The sequence below is a fragment of the Dermacentor albipictus genome, chromosome 8 (assembly GCF_038994185.2).
Source record: "Dermacentor albipictus isolate Rhodes 1998 colony chromosome 8, USDA_Dalb.pri_finalv2, whole genome shotgun sequence".
Lineage (NCBI taxonomy): Eukaryota > Metazoa > Arthropoda > Arachnida > Ixodida > Ixodidae > Dermacentor > Dermacentor albipictus.
Window position 1 is genome coordinate 6824324 of NC_091828.1, and position 16774 is coordinate 6841097.

The 16774-nt window shown below is 47.1% G+C and overlaps 2 protein-coding genes across 9 annotated transcripts in view; one reads left to right on the top strand and one right to left on the bottom strand.

Moving 5' to 3' along the window:
- The window catches only part of LOC135910455 (uncharacterized transporter YutK-like), a 365908-nt gene that overhangs the window by 342856 nt on the left and 6278 nt on the right, over positions 1-16774 (top strand). The window lies entirely within an intron of this gene.
- The window catches only part of LOC135910456 (dermonecrotic toxin SPH-like), a 184948-nt gene continuing 179291 nt past the window's right edge, over positions 11118-16774 (bottom strand). For both annotated transcript variants that reach the window (XM_065442495.1, XM_065442494.1), the window contains one exon: positions 11118-11482. In XM_065442495.1, coding sequence (XP_065298567.1) covers positions 11347-11482 — 136 coding nt within the window. In that variant the 3' untranslated portion in view covers positions 11118-11346. The remainder of the gene's footprint in view (positions 11483-16774) is intronic.

A 16774-nucleotide genomic window follows, 5' to 3' on the forward strand; every position in this document is an offset into this window, starting at 1 on the left:
CCAGCGACCAAGTCTTCCTGAAGGGTCTTTCAATGAGCATATCCAACAAAGCGCGTGATGGTCTGTGACAACGGAAAAGGATCGGCCATATAAGTATGGGCGGAATTTCGCAACCGCCCAAACTAGGGCCAGACACTCACGCTCAGTGATGGAATAGTTGCGCTCCGCGGGTGAGAGGAGCCTGCTGGCGTAAGCGATAACACGGTCGTGGCCACGCTGGCGTTGTGCTTGTACTGCTCCAATTCCGTGACCGCTGGCATCAGTACGGACTTCGGTAGGCGCAGAAGGATCGAAATGGGCCAGAACGGGAGGCGTTGTGAGAATGTCGATTAGATGAGAGAATGCAGAGGCCTCGTTATCGCCCCACTGGAAAGGAGAGTCTTTTTTCAAAAGGTCGGTTAGTGGTCGTGCTATGGCGGCGAAATTCCTCACGAAACGGCGGAAGTACGAACAAAGGCCGATGAAGCTGCGCACATCCTTGACACACGCCGGAACAGGGAAGTGCGTAACAGCATGGATCTTGCCTGGGTCCGGTTGCACTGCGTTCGCGTCAACGAGATGTCCAAGGACGGTAATCTGGCGACGGCCGAATTGGCACTTCGATGCGTTGAGTTGCAGACCGGCTCGCCGAAAAACGTCCAGGACTGCTGAGAGGCGCTCGAGGTGCGTAGCGAACGTTGGGGAGAATACGATAACGTCGTCCAAGTAGCACAAGCACGTGGACCATTTGAAACCGTGAAGAAGGGAGTCCATCATGCGTTCAAAAGTGGCAGGAGCGTTACACAGGCCGAACGGCATCACCTTGAATTGATAAAGACCGTCGGGTGTCACAAAGGCAGTCTTCTCGCGGTCGAGATCGTCCACGGCAATCTGCCAATAGCCGGAGCGAAGGTCAATAGAGGAGAAATAGCGAGCACCGTAGAGGCAGTCAAGGGCGTCATCCATCCGAGGTAGGGGGTACACGTCCTTTTTGGTAACCCTGTTAAGGTGCCGATAATCCACGCAAAAGCGCCATGAGCCATCCTTCTTTTTTACCAGCACAACCGGTGACGCCCAAGGACTACATGACGGTTCAATAATGCTCTTGGCAAGCATTTTGCGAACTTCTGCGTGAATAACTTGACGCTCAGCTGGTGACACTCGATACGGGCAGCGATGAATAGGAGGGGCATCGCCGGTATTAATGCGATGTTTGACAGCTGTAGTTTGGGCTAAAGGACGATCGTTAAAGTCAAAAATATCGTGGTAGGAAAACAGAACACGGTAGAGTTCACGAGCGTGCTCGGAGGGCAAGTCGGGCGCAATCATTTTCCGTAAGTCAGCGATGGAACAATTTGTCGACTGCGATGGTAGAGAAGTATCGGATGAAGTGTCGTCTACTGCAATGGATGCTACTGAGTGATCCTCGAACGAACAAAGCTGGGCCAAAGACATCCCACGTGGCAGCACTTGTGTCGTCAAGCCAAAGTTGACCACTGGCAGGCAGACGCAATTCGCCGTAAGAGATAAAACTGTATGGGGTGCTGTGATCCCGTGTGTAAGGAGGACGTCTTGCATAGGAGCCGCGATGTAGTGACCGTCGGGGACTGGTGGGGATGACACTAGGTCAACGTAGGTCAGTGCCGAAGGTGGCAAGCGAACGAAGTCGGCGGAACTGAGGTGACTGGGGTGTGGTTCAGTAGGATCCAGAACAGGCAGGTCAAGGCGGAGAGTACTGGCGGAACAATCGATGAGAGCAGAATGTGCGGAGAGGAAGTCTAAGCCGAGGATGATGTCGTGGGGACAGTGGGCGATGACTGTGAATAGCACGATTGTTGAGCGATCGGCGAAGGAGACGCGGGCGGTACACATACCAATTACGGGGGCTGTTCCGCCATCGGCGACACGGACAACAGGCGTCGTGGCGGGCGTGATAATTTTCTTGAGCCGGTTACGAAGGTCATTACGAAGGTTACGAAGGCTCATTACGGACAAATGCGCCCCAGTGTCTATGAGAGCAGACACGGAAACACCGTCGACGTGCACGTCAAGAAGGTTCAGATGAGTGGGCAAAGTCAGTAGAGGATTAGGCGCCGTAGGGAGCAATGCAGCGTCACCTCGAGGCGCTGCATCGTCTAGTTTTCCGGCTGGGAGCGGCGCCCGAAGGGAGTCGGCGAATAGGAGCGACGGGGCTGGGGAGAGCGAGAGTGTCGTCCTTGGGGCGAAGGCGAACGAGAATAGGGGTGGTTCGTTGCAGGAGAATCAGTGGCGGCATTATCGGAGCGTGCGGCATAGGGACGAGAAGGGCCACCTGAGGGGAGAGAGTAGGCAGTAGAAGTAGACCGGATCGGGGAACTCCAGCGATTACGACACTGCCGAGAAATGTGCCCGATTCGATGGCAGTGGAAACAAATAGGCTTGTCGTCAGCAGTGCGCCACTCAGATGGGTTGCGGAAACGTGGTGGGTAAGAAGATGCGGGACGGGGCGAAATCGAAGAAGCCGGGCGGGTATCAGGGCGATGGGCCGGGTGGGTAGCAGGGCGATGGGCCGAGCAGATGGTGTGAAGACCCATGTTTTCAAACTCCTGGCGGACAACTGCCTGGATCAGTGAGACCGTGACTGCAGATGTGTTGGTGGGACTGGAGTCGAAGGCAGCCGGATAGGCGGCCTCGATCTCACGCCGGACGATCCTGGTAACATCGGCAGTGTTGTTGGGACGAGGAGCGTCGGCACAGGAAGATGTCGCTGGGGTGTTGGGCAGACGGGCAAACTGCTGGGCAATACGTCGGCTTTTGGCGAGTTCCGGGCGGCGGCACTCTTTTATAACAGCATCCACCGTGGCTACGTTGTTGCAAACGAGCAAGTTGAAGGCGTCATCGGCAATGCCTTTGAGGATGTGGGAAACCTTGTCTGACTCAGTCATGTGGGTGTCAACTTTGCGGCACAGAGCCAAGATGTCCTGAATGTACGTGACATAGGGCTCTGTTGACGTCTGCACACGGCCGGAAAGCGCCTTCTGCGCGGCAAGTTTTTGACCGTAGGGGTTGCCGAACAAGTCTCGAAGCTGTGTCTTAAGTGAATCCCAACTGGTGAGCTCATCTTCGTGCGTGCGATACCAAGCTCAAGGTGTGCCACCGAGGTAAAAGACTACGTTGGCGAGCATAATAGTAGGGTCCCACCGGTTATTGCGGCTGACGTGTTCATAGAGGCTGATCCAGTCATCGACGTCTTCCCCATCGTGGCCCGAGAAGACGCCAGGATCAGGGGTAGCGGGGAGAGTGATGTAGGTCGTCGAAGGGGCAGCAGGTGTCGGAGCCGGCGGAGTCGGGTTGTCGTCGCCGGGAGCCATGAAGGAAGGCTCGACGCATCGGCCACTACGAAGCTCCGTGACGAGGTACAGGGAACGTCCACCTCCACCAGATATGTTACGTAGGATGACGCAGACGAAAAGCTATGTACAAATATATTTACAAGGAAAATACGCTGCGCTAGGCCAAGAGGCAACAGCCCGCGCTAGCATCTAATCGTCGTCGTCGTCTTCACACTGCTGGCCTTTCGTGATCGCACATATTGTGCCGTAGCAATATACAAATATGAACCAACAAGGTCAATTAAGTTTTTGCATTGTTGGCTTTTTTTATGGAAATGAAAATAAAAGAAAGAGACGTAGTCACCTTACAATGGTGACGGCTACTCCTTTTCTCATAGCAGAAACAACAATATTAAAAAAAATGTAGAAAAATAAAAAAAAATAACTTCATAGGGTGAGAAAGCCACAGCACAGTCCTATACCCCTATGAACATCACAGTGTAAAAGTCAATTGCAAGTTGCACGACAATGAGTTCGTAAACAGTCCCAAACACAGACAAACGGCCATGATGTAGACTTTGATGAGCATATAAACAGATGAAGAATTATAGCGTTAAAATTATTCATGCACAACAAAAAAATGTATAACACGTAATATAAGAGCACCAATTATTACAAAAAATAGAAGAATGTTTTAGTGACATCGTGTGATTACTCAATGCAATTGAGGACGACTGTGCCTTCATAAAAATGTTCAATTGCGTTCAATGCTTTTCGCTGTGCTATTTTCGATGGCCATGGGCCCAGCAATTTTGCTAGTGAGAAAGGCCGGTGAGGATCCATGGAGTGTAGCTCTTGTTCTAGCTGCTTTCTTTGTATCTCGTATATGGGGCATTTGAGGAGTAGATGGCGAACATCCTCATCGTCGTGGCCACAGGAGCAAGCCGGGGAAGGAGCCCGTTTGATGCGATGACGGCTCAAGGCGGCAAGCCGACAGTGGCTTACGTCGACACCATTCCGCAATTGCACGGACCGATTCGCAGCCACGGGCGCTCAAATCAGGAAAGCATTCGCCGCAATGCGTAAAGCGACACCTCTCAACACTGGTGATACTTGAACGAAAGGTCAAAAACGACGCTGAGGAGAGTTAAGACATGGAGAATCTTGGGTGAAAGCAGCTGCAGCGCTCAGCTGACGCTTCCCGGTGCCATCCGGCAGTCGCGTGCAGTCGTACAGCCGCTGCCAGCAGGAACGTTTCCGTGTCGACGCGTAGCCGATGCCTCTCGGCACTGGTGAGAATAGCACAAAAGTGGCAAGACAACTCTGTGAAGGCCGAAGATACGGAGATACGCAGATGTAGATAGCAACCAACGTTTTTCGATCTGTTTGTTGATAGCAACAGCAGCGCTGAGCCGGCTGAGGCTGAGCAACGACAGTCCAGTATGGCATCGCCGCCAAGCAGACGCTAGGCGGCACCACTAGTTCAAATATGGTGGCGCCCGTGTAAGCCCCAGTGCAAAGGTCTATAGCTAACTGCTTCACAACTTGTGGCGCGAGGAGCGTACTTCATATATATCCTAAAAATTACCTAACGAACGTACAATAATGGTGTGGTTACGAGAATGTGTCCCCAACTTCTCCCAGTAAGATTCAAGACACGCCAGACTTACTTTCCTACAATGTCCCAGCAGCTTATAGATAACTGCTTCACAACATGTTTCGCGACGAGAGTACCTCAGAAATATCCTAAAAATTACGTAACGAAAGTACAATAATGGTGGGGTTATGAGAATGTGTCCCCAACTTCTCCCAGTAAGTTTCAAGACACGCCAGACTTGCTTTCCTACAATGTCCGGGCAGCTTATAGCTAACTGCTTCACAACATGCGGCGGGAGGAGCGTAATTCAAAAATATCCTAAAAATTATGTAACGAAAGTAGAATAATGGTGGGGTTCAGAGAATGTGTCCCCAGCTTCTCCAAGTAAGATTCAAGACACGCCAGACTTACTTTCCTACAATGCCCCAGCAGCTTTTTCTAACTGCTTCACAACAAGCGGCGGGAGGAGCGTAATTCAAAAATATCCTAAAAATTATGTAACGAAAGTACAATAATGGTGGGGTTCAGAGAATGTGTCCCCAACTTCTCCAAGTAAGATTCAAGACAAGCCAGACTTACTTTCCTACAATGCCCCAGCAGCTTTTTCTAACTGCTTCACAACATGCGGCGGGAGGAGCGTAATTCAAAAATATCCTAAAAATTATGTAACGAAAGTACAATAATGGTGGGGTTCAGAGAATGTGTCCCCAACTTCTCCAAGTAAGATTCAAGACACGCCAGACTTACTTTCTTACAATGCCCCAGCAGCTTTTTCTAACTGCTTCACAACATGCGGCGGGAGGAGCGTAATTCAAAAATATCCTAAAAATTATGTAACGAAAGTAGAAAAATGGGGGGGTTCAGAGAATGTGTCCCCAACTTCTCCCATTAAGATTCAAGGCACGCCAGACTTACTTGCCTACAATTTCCTAGAAGCTTTTTTCTAACTGCTTCACAACATGCGGCGCGAGGAGCGTAATTCAAAGATATCCTAACAATTAAGTAACGAAAGTGCAATAATGGTGGGGTTCAGAGAATGTGTTCCCAACTTCTCCCAGTAAGATTCAAGACACGCCAGACTTACTTTCCTACAATGTCCCAGCAGCTTATAGATAACTGCTTCACAACATGTTTCGCGACGAGAGTACCTCAGAAATGTCCTAAAAATTACGTAACGAAAGTACAATAATGGTGGGGTTATGAGAATGTGTCCCCAACTTCTCCCAGTAAGTTTCAAGACACGCCAGACTTTATTTCTTACCATTTCCCAGCAGCTTTTAGCTGACTGCCTCACAAAATGCAGCGTGAGGAGCGTACCTCAAAAATATCCTAAAAAATAAGTAACGAAAGCACAATAATGATGGGGTTACGAGAATGTGCCCCCAAATTCTCCCAGTAAGTTTCAAGACACGCCAAACTTACTTTCCCATAATTTCCCAGCAGCTTTAAATAACTGCTTCACAACATGCGGCGCGATGAGCGTGCCTGAAGAATACCCCCAAACCTAAGTAACGAAAGTACCATAATGGTGGGGTTCAGAGAATGTGTCCCCAACTTCTCCCAGTAAGATTCAAGTCTCGCCAGACTTACTTTCCTACAATTTCCCAGCAGCTCATAGCTAACTGCTTCACAACATGTGGCGTGAGGAGAGTACCTCAAAAATATCCTAAATATTAAGTAACGAAAGTACAATAATGGTGCGGTTCAGAGACTGTGTCCCCAACTTCTCCCAGTAAGATTCAAGAGATGCCAGACTTACTTTCCTAAATTTCCCAGCAGCTTTAAATAACTGCTTCACAACATGCAGCGCGAGGAGCGTACCTCAAAAATATCCTAAATATTAAGTAACGAAAGTACAATAATGGTGGGGTTCAGAGAACGTGTCCCCAACTTTTCCCAGTAAGATTCAAGACTCGCCAGACTTACTTTCGTACAATTATCCAGCAGCCTTTAGCTAACTGCTTCACAGCATGCGGCGCGAGGAGCATACCTCAAAAATATCCTAAAAATTAAGTAACGGAAGTACAATAATGGTGGGGTTCAGAGAATGTGTCCCCAACTTCTCCCAGTAAGATTCAAGACACGCCAGACTTGCTTTCGTACAATTTCGCAGCAGATTTTAGCTAACTGCTTCACAACAAGCGGCGCGAGGAGCGTACCTCAAAAAATGTACTAAAAATTAAGTAACCAAAGTACAATAATGGTGGGGTTCAGAGAATGTGTCCCCAACTTCTCCCAGTAAGATTCAAGACACGCCAGACTTACTTTCCTACAATTTCGCAGCAGATTTTAGCTAACTGCTTCACAACATGCGGCGCGAGGAGCGTACCTCAAAAAAATGCTAAAAATTAAGTAACGAAAGTACAATAATGGTGTGGTTACGAAAATGTGTCCCCAACTTCTCCCAGTAAGATTCGAGACACGCCAGACTTACTTTTCTACAATTTTCCAGCAGCCTTTAGCTAACTGCTTCACAACATGCGGCGCGAGGAGCGTACCTCAAGAATATCCTAAAAATAAGTAACGACAGTACAATAATGGTGGGGTTCAGAGAATGTGTCCCCAACTTTTCCATTATGATTCAAGACGCGCCAGACTTGCTTTGCCGTAATTTCCCAGCAGCTTTTATCTAACTGCTTCGCAATGCCGCGTGCTGTGAGCGTACCTTAGAAAAACCCCAAAAATGAGATAACGAAAGTACTATTATGGTGGGGTTCAGAGAATGTGTGCCCAACTTCTCCCAGTTAGATTCAAGTAAGATTCAGTAAGCTTCGATGCACGCCGCACTTTCCCACCACGACCAAGCTCTTTTTGGCGAACTGCTTCGCAACGCCACGTGCGGTGAGCATACCTTAAAGATACCGTAATCTGTAAGTAACGAAAGTAGATTCATGGTGGGGTTCAGAGATTGGGTCACGAACTTATTTCAATATTATTCAATACATGCCAGACTTACTTTCTAGCCACGACCAAGATGCTTTTAGTCACCCGTACACCATATACCTTTAATAAATCATGCTGAAAGACGTAGTAAAATGCTAGTCATGATGACGTTGCTCAATATTGCACATGCAGTTACCAATATTATTCAATAATTATTTGCCATTTCAAGTAGACGCATAAAAACAGTGAAATATTCTATAGCGTTGAAACTTGGCAGCAGTTGTAAGGAACTCTTTAATATGTTATTCATTGAAAGGTCGTGTGAAAGAAATAAAGCGTTTGAAATGACGGAAATGTGCTTCACAGGAAATTTGATGACGGGAAAGGGAGCTTTATAGAATTTTCTGTTTGTTGCCGACAAAGAAAATGACCTGTTAAATAACAGAAAAGCCAACATGGAGTGCTGAACTTTACTGACATTTTTTATTAGTTTGTAACCGGAAAACTTGTGAAATGACCAAGAAAGTAAAAAGAGAGAACATTAACTTATAATGTTTTACGTGCCACAACCACGATCTGATTATGAGGCACGCCATAGTAGGGGACTCCGCAAATTAGGACCATCTTTGAGTTGCTTAACGTGACCTAAATCTATGTACGCGGGTGTTACCGCATCTCGACCCCACCGAAATGCGGCCACCGTGGGCGAATTTTGATCCCGCGACCTTGTGCTTAGCAGCCCAACACTCTATCCACAAAAAAAACCATGCCGGGTAAGAAAGCATACCGTAACAGAAACTCTCAGTCACTTTCAAAGACCTTCTCTCTTAGTTGCCTACAGAAAAAAAAAAGCCCTCTGAATTCACAGAATAAATCAACTGTAGAAAACACAGCACATAAAAATTTTCTGGCAGGCCAGCTTCCAGAAAATTTCTGTTCTTTTTCCATTATATTTTTTTTTACAGTGGCAGACAACAGCACGCATGGAAGTGCTGTTCGCAGAAAGAAGGTTCACGGGACCAAAACAATGAACTTCAGTTGTTTGCCGCCTCCCTTACCGCACCACCCCACAAGGCGAAACGGTGCGTCGAAGTGTTTTAAGGCAACGTTAACTGAGCAAGGTAAAAATGCTCGAGCACCAGCGTTGCAGTCCATCAAGTCCTCACAAAGAAGGCGGTGAGGCTAATCCACTCTTTTTTTGTCGTCTTCTAGCCAGAGAGCTTCCATACTCCAAACACCCAAATTTAGCGTGGCTTGTTTTGGCTCCCCGCGGGTAGCCAGACCCATCCAGCGGGAGCGAAACTATTGCGCAACCGAAGAGCGTCGTGTGGTGGGCGGAGCTGTGCGAGAAAAACGAAGGCATTCTGGTAGGCTCTCGCATCCCGCAGGTAGCCAGAAGGAGAAAATGGAAGTTACCCGGTATCGGGTTGCTCATAGCAGCACGACTCAATGTAATGCGATGGTGCTTACCTGTGCAAAGTCTGCGTGTTTCGCTAAGCTCTGTAACATGCAAATGTGAACAGCAGCGATCAGAGACATCTTATAGGGGGTTTAAGAAACACTTTGTTGAGCATGCTAGAACATATATATATAGCAAGTAGCACATACAAAATTGGTGGTTATGGCTGCCCTCAGTCGTCAGGTTACAGCACAATGTGCTGTGCTAGGCGACCGGTGGTCCCAGCAACAGGCTGCAAACGCGAGCGGCTGGCCAAATGATGATGGCAATTCATGGCTTTTGAGCGTCGGTATCGCCGCTGCTGTTGTTCTACCGTTCCGAAGGCATGACGCAAACTGTCCGGTGCAATAACGAGTCAGCCGAACGTATAAAACTCTTCACCTACTTTCGTTCCCTACGTTGATAAATCCGGCATTTCTAGGTGTCTGCCCTATGACGTGCCAGAGTGTACGTTGCAAGTAGGGGGGTTCACTCGACTGCTTGGCCAGCTGGTCGAAGTAAAATTTTTGCCCTTTCTTGCTTGCAGAAAACTACTTTCAATTTGCCGCAGCAATTTTGCTATGAGACGCATGACACGAGGATGCGACGAACATCTACTTCATATTAGCGAAACAATCGCCAAGGTTCTCCTTTATCCTCAACACTTCTGCGGCTTTTAAGCCTTATGAATATTCCAACCAATAGTAAAGCCTTGGGGCGCATCTGTGCAATTGAAGCTACAGCTGTACCATGCAATATTTATAGCCTTGCTGAGATACAGTTTGCTTTATAATTGCAACTGCTTAGATACAACTGAGACATAACTGGGGCGCTATAACGTAAAACTGTTCCAAACTTTTCTATTCCAATTCTGCTATCAGCCCTCCACGATTGGTCAAAACTTTTTTCGACCACCCCCCACTTCACCTGTCTGTCACGCGACGTCACGAAAACTGCAATACCTCCCCATCTGATATGATGTGTACACACTGATTATGCATGATTTGCCAGAAAAAACAAAAACGTGTATTTCTGATTTGACCTCTTTTCGCCATTAGCCCTCGGCTATTGGTAAAAAGTTTTCGGGCTGCACCCCCTTCACCTGCCTGTCACGCGACGTCACAAAACCGCCCAAACTCACCGCGTCAAAGTGACGTGTACGCGATAAAGATACATTAATATGCCAAACAAAACTGAATTTCTTTCGGAATAGCCGCAGGCTGCCCCGTTCCGAAAGGAATAAAAGATTGCGGCCGCCGATCACTGAGACGCTGGCTACTCGCACCTGCCGGAGTGGATGGGTGTATTTGCGCCTAATAAATCTTCTTGCGTGGCCGTGTGACGTTTTCAAACACTTTCGGCACATTTACTACCTCATTCTGCCCACTCTTCTTTGCTGAGGATCAGTTTTAGCGTCATTATTAAGCTTCTAATGCCGACGCGATTTTCCAGCAACCACCACAAGCTAAGTAAGGGAAAGCCGACCAATCGCAGACGCCGGCACCACCCTCTTCATCCGGTTATCGATTTTCAGTGCACTGGCTCTGCCTCAGTGAATCCCTCTCCACTTGAGCGTTCTCCTCGCCTCTTGTCAGCCAATTAGATACGACAAGCCGTTATGTGTAGGCAATGTTATTCGTTTTTCAAGCAAACAAAAGTGACCTCCTATGAACGAGGAGAGCGTTTGATTGGTCTGTTCAGACAACCCTGCGGGTGACCGCCCGGTGCTTGCGTCGATGATTACGCAAATTTGACGTCAGGAAATTGGAATAGAAACATATTGGAATAGTTTTACGTTATAGGGCCCCTGCTTTAAAAGTGTTGGTGTGCTTTTTAAAAGAAACCTGACTCAAGGAAAATCAATAGAATGTTTGAACGGTTGCATTCATTTTTTTTAATCTTCTCTTGTTTTCTTATCTTTTCTTCCCCTTACGTAATACCCCTGCGCAGGGAAGCCAACCGGACTCTTGATCTGGTTAACATCTCTGTCTCTCACCTTTTATTTTCGCTTCCTCCTACAGTCGATAGCACATGATCGCGGAACTAACATAATACGGTACGCATTCCCAGGGATATACTTTGTTAGATTTAGCAAGGGCAATTGAGTGCCGTAAATCACAACATCATTTCTTTGCAGCTTATGACTTGACTCGTATGCGACTCCAGGGACTGTCTTCTGGTCCTGCCGGTCGCACGAGGGCCGCGATCTCGCTTTTTCCGATGACTTTGAGCACATTGTCCGGTCTATTCGTGATCATTCCATCGATGCCAATCCTACAATGAAGAAAAAAGTTAGCATGTTTTAAAACAACACCCAATCAACACATAGTCTCGGTATTGCAAATGTGTTCTCGTGCATTGGGAAGTAGCGAACGAGAATTCTTTTCTTATAGCCAATACCGCGTGAGGTGAAACTTGGAAACCATAGCCAACGTTATCACGTTCGCTTCTCATTAGTTAGTCTCTAGGACATACACACACAAGAACTGTCCATTACCCGAGGTCATGGATGTGAAGATGCCGTTGTTGTTGAAGCGCCAGACGTTCCAAGAGAAATACCAAAGCACCACAATCACAAGTGGGATATAGCCTAACGCTTAAAGAAGGATTACGTTATGCGGTATATGTGCCCTTTATTAAGCGCAATTCTCGTCTTTTCTGATGTAAATACTTGCTTCATTTCATTACTGGTGACCTAGTGGCATTAATGAATGTACAGTCTGTTTCACAAAATGCCGCTACTACTCAATTAAGATAGGGAGGATAAGGTCTAAAGCCATTTACTCGGGGTTGTTTTAGTTTTCAGACAACATTACTAAAATCGCGGAGTAGTAATTTCAGGAGCGATCAGAAACTCAAAATTATCAATTAACAGAAAAATTGCACCATTGACCCTAACGCGACAGTCAAGCAATTTTCCCATACAGTTCTAAATTGGACGATGGTAATCTTTGCAAAATAATGAATGAAGTTTTTTTTCAAAAAAGAACTGATTTAGTATTTTCGTCGCTTTCATTATGATTTTACTTTATTTTTCTACATCGCAAATGAAAAATAACCTATTTTTCCGATATAATCTGTAGCGCATGGAAACAGCATTTGAGAAGGTCCATCAATGAAGACCATCGAACGGCTGCTGTTGTTAAGATGAATTCAAGCGTGTCATGCTTGCGTTCGCCACCCGCTCCTTTTCTAACTTGTGTCCCATTCCCGCGCGCGACTTGATTGTCGAGGTGAGCAGCCTCAGACCGGCCTCGGAAACTCCGTCGCTACGGTGGCAGAGATAATAGGCGACATCCCTCAGGACGGCGGGACAGCAACTTCACTTCCCTTGCACGGCATCCTTTTAAATCCTCTCCCCTTGCCCTCCCTTGCAACTCCCTCACTTTCGACTGTCAACGCGCACGCCCGCCGGCCCGGCACCAGCTTAGCCCGCAGCATGAACTTTCACGTTTCGTTATCTGCGTTATCCGGAAGCGTGCGCTGGTGTGCGTTGATAGGCGTGGGCAGTTTCTTCAGTTTTGTGGTCCTAGACAGCTGTGGGCTTGGGCTCCGCGATGTTTCAACCGTTTCACGACTCGCACCGCTCGTGCATCATGCAGTGGTGCACGAATACCTCATAAACAAGCCCTGCAAGGTTCTTACGGCATCGGCAACATTGGCATGCGATTTACCACTCGGGACCGTTCCTCCAATTGTCATTTCTTTAGGTACATTTTGTTCAGATTTCTGTAGATCTTTTACTGTAGGCCACATTTTTGGGGGTCGAAGGAGATATATGAAAATTTATGAGCGTAGTATTGAATTTTAGATTTTTGATATCTGAACCTAATTGATTTCTAACTTTTTTATGCTCTTTTAGAACTGCCAAGTCTACAAACTGGGGGAAATCTCTGCATCGTGCCTTGATTTACTTAAGCTAGTCACGTGTCATTCAAGGATTCCTTCCTTTTCTGCACTTTGCCATTGTTCCAACTGGGAAAGTGCATTCATACAACTCTTTTATGTTGTGCAAGAATTTTTCGTATAAAATATTAGGATCTTCGTCGGGCTATAACTGGGTCCAGTCGACAGAGAAGAGTTGATGAAAATATTCAATTTGGCTTTGGTTTATAACGCGGTAATTATTTGGTGGGTAAGTACGTTCGAATATTTGTTTAGTTTACCTATCCATAAAGCAGAAGGTTGACAGGAGATCACTGATGCCACTGAGCATTACTCGTGCCGTGGTATTACGAATATCACTGTTTTTTAGGCCTAGATCAATAAGTGTTTCGCTGGAGCCTGTGATACGAGTAGGCGTTGCGATTACATTAGAAAAGCCGTTGGCCAACATCATACCAACAACTTCATTGACAGAATGTGACTGTTCTAATAGGCTATTATAAAATCACCCATTGTTACCACAGGTCCACATTGTAAGCAGAGGTCGCCCAATACCATGTATAAAAAGTTGAAGCACTCTTGAAGAACGTATAACAGTTTCCAGGAAGTACAGGCGTTAGCACAAGTAAGTAGAAATGGACAGGGAGAACGCTGGACTTACAACTGAAGTTTATTGTGAATACATTCCACAAATCTCCGCGAAGCATGCGTATGCAACCAAGAACAATAACAAGGTTTGTAGACAAATAACAAAATATATACACCTACACAAAAGCCAAGTCGCACCACTTCCCGACAAAAGCAACAACACTAGGATCAACATGTATAATTTGGAAATTGAAGTTCTTTATCATTGGTATGACCCGAAGGTTCACTCACAGATGTATGCGCGCCCAGCTTTTTCATGTGCAACGCTTCGCTAATTTTTCTTTCCACTTTACTTTACTCTCTCCCCACTATCGATACACTATTAAAAACTGACCGGCAATCGTGCTTTTTCCAATGCGATGGCAAGTTCCCTCACATACCTGTAGGTAGCAAATACTGATGCTCACGCGTGTGGTCATTAATTCAACGACCTGTCTAGCCATTATATGGCAGTCCGCGTTACAAAGGCTAGCGCCTGCTTGTGCGTTCGGCGCTTGGTACGATGGGTCCCTTCGCAACCAAATCTTGCAAGGCGTCGCATGGGCAATAATACGAGAAAGGTTACTCTACGAAGGATCGTCCCTCGTGCTGAAGAAAGCGGAGGAAATCGGACGAAGCGTGGAGCAAGTTAACAAGGAACTTCAAGTGTTCAACAGCTGGTCTGTCCGGCGCGTCTCGACACAACGCCAAGATGGCGTGCACATCCATCACCCGCCATCCTTCTCCCTCGACCCGGCGGCTTCAACATGGCGCTCAACAGCATGGCGGAAAGTCGCAACCTGGGGAGGGCGGACAACATGGCGCCACGCCCGAATTCCGCTAAGTCAGTCGAGACATCGCAGTCGATTCATACCGATGTGCTTCACCTCACCACATCGCACCCGATCCAGACTGTCCGGCCAAGCAAATCACCTGCCGTGCGTGCGGAAAAGTGGGATATTGCGCTTTAGTTTGCCATTCGAGGAACCGAACGCATCGAGAGTTCCCGGCTCTACCGCAGCTTGTCTCTGCTACCACCGATACAGAATCGGCCACTAAAGTCCCGTCTGTGCTTACAATTCAAGCACAGAATTTCTGTCCGGCAATAATTTACGCCGAAGTTATGATAACGAATAATACAGTGATGTTGCTCGTGGATACATGAGCTACGGTATCCCTGATGAGCAGTTCCCTGTACGAAGAACATTTGAAGGTTTTGGCTTTATCTGCTTCGAGTCTTCGGCTCAAGAATTATTCTCAGCAAGAAATCTTGCATTCAGGACATTTCACCGGGCTCGTCAAGTACCGCAACAAGGCTGCAAGAGTCACATTTCACGTCACGAACCAAGGCGTTTCTCTTATGGACTTAGACGCCATTCAAGCTTTGGACATTGACATTCAAAATTCTTCGCTTACATGTGAACAAATGCCAGGAGATCCAGCTGACCCAAGCGTTCAGCTTTCGTCTGTACCGCACAGCGCTCCATCGGAGTCCACCCATCTGTTCTCAGGTCAATTGGGACTTGCAAAGGGCTTCATCCATCACGTTCGTCTTCGAGCTTCAGTGCAACCAGGCTCAGCGAAACTGCGTCCTCTACCTCTAGGGCTCCGTGAGCAAGTCTCCGCTGAACTGCAACTGCTGGAATCAGCTGATATCATCGAACGAGTCTCAGTGTCCTAATGAATTTATCCGCTCGTCGTGGATAGGAAAAAAGACAATTCCATTCGACTTTGCGTCGATCTTAGAAAATACAACAAGAGCATCGACGGCTTTCCGCTACCGAGGGTTGACGAACTGCTGCATCGACTCGCTGATGCTACTGTCTTCAGTAAGTTGGACTTAAAGCGATTATCACGAGGTGTTATTGTCCCAGAAAAGCCGTCAGATTACGACATTCATCACTCATTACACTCTCTTTCGCTTTAAGCGTGTTTGTTTCGGATTGGCATCTGCGCCTGCCGCTTTTCAGCAGCTAACGTCATCTGTTTAAAAGACTGTCCAGGCACCTTGTGCTACCTTGTTGATGCTCTTGTGTGGGGTCATACTCAACGTGACCACGAGAGAACCTTGCAAACTGTCCTGTCCAGAATAAGTAATGCATGCATGCAGCTTAACCAAAGTGCCGTATTCAGTGTCCCAGAAATAACTTTCCTAGGACGGCATTTTGCCCATTCGTAGCGAAATCGAGGCAATTGTGGAGGCACCACAGCCTAATGACAAAAAAGCTCGACATTCGTTTCTGGGCCTCACGAGATATTATGCAAAATCTGTCCCGCAGTATACGGACTTAGCAGAACCATTCAGGAAACTTCTAAGGCAAGGACATGCCTTTGTGTGTGATCAGCATACTGAGTACAGCTTCCAAGCAATTAAAGACATGCTTGCAATACGTCTACTGGCATGCATGGTTCAACCGCATCTTACTATTATTGTAATTGCTGATGCATCTGACGTTGGCTTAGGGGCCGTCCTTCAGCGACAATGCGGAATTGAGATCTTTACAGTGGCTTTAACATCTCTAACGTTATCTTCCGCTCAACGATGATACTCCGTGGGCGAACGAGAAACATTGACATGTCTTTTTGCTCCTGAACATTCGCATGTTTACTTGTGGAGGAGGCACTTCACTCTGGGAACTGATCACCAGGCTCTGGTTACATTACTGTCTTCAAGGGGTTCTGGAAAGCGTCCATTAAGAATTTGAAGGCGGAGTGCGAGATTGCTGTATTTCAATTTCACCAGTGACTATGCAAAGTTGACCAAAATGTTATTGCGGATCCATTGTCGCGCTACCTGCTTCTCCCGAATCTGAACCAGCACTAGACGAGGAAATGGTTTCTTTGTTATCAACATGCTTAACAAAGGAAGAGCTCCAAGCAACTATACAGGCTGATCCAGTTTGCCAAGCGTTAAAGCAAAAAATAGTCAAAGGATGGAGAATTGCTGCGGATCTGCCGCAAGAATTACAGGCATATGTTTTCGTACAGTCTCAATTATTCGGCGTGGATAATCTTCTTCTGCGAGGAGAATGTATTGTTCTTGCTGCGTCCTTG